The 6,213-nt window shown below is 37.5% G+C and overlaps 1 protein-coding gene across 4 annotated transcripts in view; it reads right to left on the bottom strand.

Annotated features, from left to right (window-relative positions):
- The window catches only part of VPS13B (vacuolar protein sorting 13 homolog B), a 1,046,600-nt gene that overhangs the window by 225,871 nt on the left and 814,516 nt on the right, over positions 1-6,213 (bottom strand). For all 4 annotated transcript variants that reach the window (XM_019527996.1, XM_019527995.1, XM_019527993.1 and 1 more), the window contains one exon: positions 4,078-4,780. In XM_019527996.1, coding sequence (XP_019383541.1) covers positions 4,078-4,780 — 703 coding nt within the window. The remainder of the gene's footprint in view (positions 1-4,077; positions 4,781-6,213) is intronic.

Raw genomic sequence — 6,213 nt, 5'->3', positions numbered from 1 at the left:
CACTAGTTGCTTTTTCTCTCTGCCCCTATACAATGCACTCTCCCCCCACCCCTGCTTTTTTTTTTCAGGGAGACATTGTTTCATGAGTTTCCAAAACCTGTCTACTTCTCTCCGATGGGTGAAAAGGAAGTGGGGAGAACAGCTGCTCTAGAACTTCCCCGCCCCTCCCCCCCCTTTTTTGTTTTTCTGGCATGCCGGCACTCCAGCACCTTCCAAGGTAGACATTGTGGTTTTTTCGGCACTCCAGACAAAAAAACATTGCCTACCCCTGTTCTAGAGAAATGCACACCATACCCTCAAATAATTATATCACCACTTAAATGTTATTTTTATTTCTTTTTGGAGATTTCTATAATTTTACTGACAAACTGTTACACACAAGAACACATTGCAAATGGAATCTAAGTGTGATCAGTTCCCCACTTCACCTGCTCAGATTAGAATTCAGTTCATCTGAGAACTGTATTAGCTGGCCTATGAGGACCACATAAGCAGCAGCTGCACCAGAAAGTAGGGTGGATTTGTTGTGCTGATGCTATGTAAAATTGTGGAGAATGGCTTACTCTACTGCTTATCAAAGTTAAATAACAAAAAATAGCAATAACATTTAGGTTTCAGATGGTGCTTTTCTTCAGTTTCCTTGTGGCACATAATTTATCATGCATTTCAAACACCTCTTCAGTCTGTTAGCCTCTACTATTATTGTATTGTTTCCCCTAAAGAAGAGCTATGACAGAGTATTTTATATATGTTCATAAAACTAAATGTATGTGTAGTTGGACTAACAGTGTTTAAATTTTCACAAGGGCACAAAAATAGCCTCAGTACAATCATTACAAATGCTCTAAAACATTCCTAACATAGTTTTTTCAAGAGTGTATATAGCATATTTAGAATGCATCACACGGATGGCGTAGTAACAAGTTTTTATTGGCATTTGTTTGGGAGGATCTGTGTAACTCAACTCATGGCTTTGCTAGTTTTAAGTAATGAAAACATCCCAGATAAGTGCCAATAAAAATTTTATAGCATGGATTATGTATTTCTCAGGCTCTCCCTTCTATACAAACACCAATATAAAGTACCTCTACCAAAAAGACTGAATAAAAGCAATGTCCATATGCAAAGTACAAGTTTAAATGCTGTGCTTTTCCACCAACCTTCTCTGACACAGGAAGGAATACAGTAGGAGGTTACAGTAGAGAGTAAGCAGCAGCTAAGATGTTTCCTTCAATAAATTTCATACCATTCTTCTATTTGAAAGATACATGTCTTTCAGACAAAACTATTAGCAGGTGGTCAGAAAATGTCAAAGAAATTGGCCTGAATATTAATCACGAGCCGAATGCAGTAGTTCAGCAAATGTGCTGCAAAGCTCCTGCTGCTGTTTTATAGCAGTAAATAACACAGTTCATGGCAATTTATCCTCAAAAATGTGGTAGATCTAAACAATTAGATTATCTACTTCATAAAACTGGCAGAAACCTCCTACGTTTTTTGTCCTGCCTTGCAGTATTGCAGAGACACAGCTTGGTTAAGATGAGCAGAATTTTAAAAATAATATTAGGAATTTGTAGGAAATTTTAGTTCATTACCACTTGTGGTTGGTGTCTAGTGTGGGACCTGAGACTTCACTGGTAGACACTGTGCCTATGGGAAAATAAAAGCTCTGAAGTCCTTCCAGACCAGCATCTACCCCCTCCCCCCTTTGTGCTCTTTTCTCCCACAGCAAAGAGAAGAGTAAGAGGATTCAGAAAGCAGCTGAGTCTTAACAGAGAGGCCCAGTAAAGCCTAAGCCTGAGTTATTGGTTAAATGGTATAGGACCTACAAACCTGGACTGGACCCATATAAATGTTTTATATATGTGAGATGGGGAAATGGGCACAGATCATCTCTCTCTGGTATCATGTTAATGAAGCCGTGGCTTGCCACTTCAACCGGTTCCTGTTTCTTGCTTCCTTCACCTGTGTGTCCTGATCGGTGTACAACAAATCTCACTCAAGTCAATCATACTGTTATATCTGAGGGTACATTTTAGATATAAATAATGCGCTGGTATAATCTGACATAAGGAGATGAAAAATAATTGCCGTTTACAAAGTGTCGTCTTTACCAGTTCATTTAATTTGGCCTATCCCTCCAGAAATCCTTCACCTGTTATATCTCACACAGGCACTAAGTCATTTCATTTTCCTAGACTTACTTTGGTCAACCACATTTCTATAGAAGGTATTTATTTTTGAAACTATACTAATGAATTATCAGTTACCAACACTGTAGTCACAAATTCTAAACAGGTATAAATTTCGTGTTGAATTATCGTAACTTTTGAAATAGAGATGAAAAAGCAATCCCAATATGACTGCAAAATTATCCAATTCACTGATTGCTTTGTATTTGCATAGGTTCTAGTTATTGCATCATTAGCTATTCAACAGGAAGTAAACGAGGAGTTCCTTAACAGCCTTTACCCAAACTTCTGCAGAAGCATGTTTCTTCCCGATACAAGGATAAAAACATATGGAAAGGGGAGGAGAGAGGAAAATTGGGTTTAGAATAAAACAAAAAGCAAAAGAGAGTGGGAACCAGAAAATCTTAATAATATTAAGATTTTTTAAAATTTTGATTTATAAAAAGTAGCAGTTGTGTTAAGCTCTTCCACAGAGTATTTTAATGAAACCACCAGAAGGGTCACTTTTGCTCAATGACAATTCAGTACATCTAAGCAAAAATGTATTTATTTATGAAATTTTATAAAAAGTAAACGTGATGTATGAAATTGCGCAAGTGCACAGAAAGTGATGTTTTTCATCAACAGCCTTGATCTGATGTATAAACACCACAAGATCAAGCGCTGGAGACACCCTCAAAATATTCTCATCTCACTGGTTTCCCTGCATCCTGATTTGCCCACTTTATTGCACCTAACGCTTTGGTGGGCAAATGGAATGTCTCATCACATTCCTCCATCCATTAGTGACAGTGTAATGTCTTTCACTGTACTGCTAGAAAGCAGGATAAGAATTTTTCAACCCCCACAAATGACTTTTCATTATTATAAATGCTTCATATAAAATATGGTAAATTATATCTATAGATAAATGAACAATAGAGTACTTTCATTTAGAAAAAGGAAACTCTATTGCTTAGCTAAGTGAGAGTCCAAAATAGATATTACAAACTAGCATCTAAGGGGGTTTTATCAAAATGTTGATACAAGTAGAAATATGGGAGAATTATGTCTGATAGTCTGACAGTTTAGCTCTCCACTAGTACCCATCTGATGCAGAGTAGACATGACAGCCACTGTGCACAACTGGTTTCTACATCTTTTTACTGGTTATTTCTGACAATGATTCATCACTGATGCAGCAGAAGAAGGTATTTTTGCTCCCTTTTTAATCCTTTCCCCATGACATCTGTCAGTCCTTTTCTCTTCCATACAGTGAATTCATGTCATTCCTACCTGTTACCCTTCCACCTGCCCTGTCAAGACCTGGCTACAGGGAGGTATAATATAAGATGTTAAGCTGCAATTTAACCAGCTCCTAGAAAAATTCTATTAAAACTTTCTACAATGGACTCCAGATAGCCTAATTTCCATTTTAACTGATGATATTTAGCCTGCTGAATGATTCTGTAATTTTCTTAGAATTCTCATCAAAATTCAAATTGTTACTACACCTTTTATTTTTACTAACAGATTAATATGAAAAATGTAGTGGTTTGCAGGTGCAAAAATACTTTTTATAAAAGACAATATTTACAAATCATTGTTTATAATATTTATAATATTTCTTTAGAGACTCCTCATGCATTAAAGTGATGCGACAGTCCTCTAATTTTCTAATGCTGAGGACATGATATTCAAAAGTAACAAAAATGGGTTCAATTTGAACCAAGTTCAAACATTTATATGCTTGATTTAGTTGTGGAATAGAAATTTGATTATTGTTTTAATTGTTAAAATATTTTGTTTAGTCTATTGGCTAAACAAGACTTCTTACCAATTAAAACAATAATCACATTTCTATTTGAGGAGACAAATATTAACAGTCAATGGACTTTGGTCTTACCTGTATACTTGTAGTCAGAGGCTACTCCTTTAAGTGCAGCATCAAACACCGAAATTTCCACCCTCTGTTTTCTGTGGTGACAACTCAAAAGTATAGAAGGCTGTGATACAACAAGGTACAAAAAGGGTTCTAATTGTGTGTCTCCAATTCCTCTGCGACCAGGTTGTCGAACGATAGTTATACCAAGGGCTTGTCGAGCAGATGACCGTGTGGAAGCGTGAAGACTTTCCAGTGACAGTAGACCAGTCTTTCTTCCAGTGGGCAAAGAAACATTACTGTTCAAGAGATCATCTGCGGTGACTGATGAAATACATGACTGACTGGGTTTCTCAGTCTCTTGACCAATACTTGAATCTGTTTCTGAAAGGTTTAATGAGCTTTTACCTACTTGATCACCATCTTTCTGATCTTGCGTTGATTTAGGCTTCAGTAAAGCAGTACACAAGTAAGTCATCACAGATATCCGACTTGCAGTAATAAAAATGTCAAAGGGAATGAAGTTCAGGTTCTTCACAATGGAAGACTGGCGGGAAGGTTGGGCAATGCGATGTTGGCTGGTGCCACTATGTTGTTCTATTTGAACTATTCTGATTTTAACGCTGTCACTGCCAATGCCACTGTCTTGCGCTCCACTATAACGTGAAGAAGTTTCAACTGTTCCTCCATCAGAGATGTCCATTTTTTTCTGCTCTTGTTTGGAAACCTGAGAAGGAAAATATTATATCTGCTTATAATAGCCATATGCTAACTATTTCCATTTCAGTGGCAGAAAACAATTGCTAAATAAACATGATGTCAAAAAGGAGAATTAATTAAAAAAAAAAACAACAAAAAAAAAACCTGCCAGGGCCAAGTTAACTTTTAACGCAGTAATCACTCAAAAACATAGCAGGTGGCCATTCAAAGAAATGATGACTCACTTCTGATGAAGTGCCAGAAGAACATGTGAAGGGAAAAAAACAAATAATGATTTCTAGACTCAATCTCCCTCCTCCCTAACCTCCCAATTCATTATTTATATTCTAAAGAATCTAAAGGCACTATATGGATTTAGATTGTATCTCTATGAAATGATACCATATAGAAACATTTTTCTTTTAAGAAAAGGTTGATAATCAGAATTTTTTCCAAGTTTTGAGTATTAATACTTAAACCCCCCCCCAGGTGTCATTACAATGCTTTAAAATGATTACATAAGATAAAAATAGTACTAATCAATTTCAAAATCATAAGGATTCTAAATGGAAATCGTACACTGAAAGACCTAAACAGGCCATTGTAAGAAAACTGTTTTCTTAGGCATGCAAATACCAGCTGCATTATACTACCATGGCTCACAGCTCAGGTAAATGTCAGCAATATATAAAGCCTTTCATTCTGGTGGCATGAATTCTTTTCTCACTACATTTATATGAATCTGGCTGTGACCTGCACAGGATTTCATTACATAGACATGTTTAGTTAGACATGATTGCATACAGTAATATTTAGAAAAGAACAACAAATTTACTATATGGTAAGTAATGATTTCAGCCTGTTGCAATGAAGGGAATACAGGTAAATTAAGGGTTAGATTGTCCACTTAAGGAACATATGTCTAAGCAGGCCAAGGGTGAAGGAATGAAACACGCTTGCTGATACAGGCCATAAAGTTCCATGGGAAAAGTCTCTCTCCAGGCACTAAGACAGCTGTACAAATGTTCACAAGATTTCTTGAGGCAGAGATTCTTCTGCAATAAGTTAGGTAGGATAGGATACCTATGAAGATTTCCTTCCTCCCAATCTAACTTGAACACCTGTACACTTCTCTCATGTGGAGGATACCCCATAGCCCTCTGCCCTGCCTCCAAGGGAGAGACAACACGGGCTCCGTGACAGCCCCACCAGGATAAGTATAGACATTCAAAAAGACCAAGCCCAAATCAATTCAATCTTTGCAGGTTAGTCTAACCCGTGTAGATTGAACCAGCAAGCAAGGGAATAGACATTCACTATTTGATTCTGGAAATGCAGCCACATGCCTGCAGGGGCTCAGGCTAGAAGCTGGGGGTGCAAGAGTGAGCCCTCAGCTGAGGGGAAGCTGAGCTGAGGTGGGAGGAGGAAGGGGGCATTGTCAGGCCCCAGCAGGCTGAGCAT

The sequence above is a fragment of the Gavialis gangeticus genome, unplaced genomic scaffold (assembly GCF_001723915.1).
Source record: "Gavialis gangeticus isolate Ggan-Ray unplaced genomic scaffold, GavGan_comp1, whole genome shotgun sequence".
NCBI classification, from domain to species: Eukaryota; Metazoa; Chordata; order Crocodylia; family Gavialidae; genus Gavialis; species Gavialis gangeticus.
The sequence above is the reverse complement of the archived record's forward strand: the minus strand, read 5'-3'. Positions and strand labels throughout refer to the sequence as shown.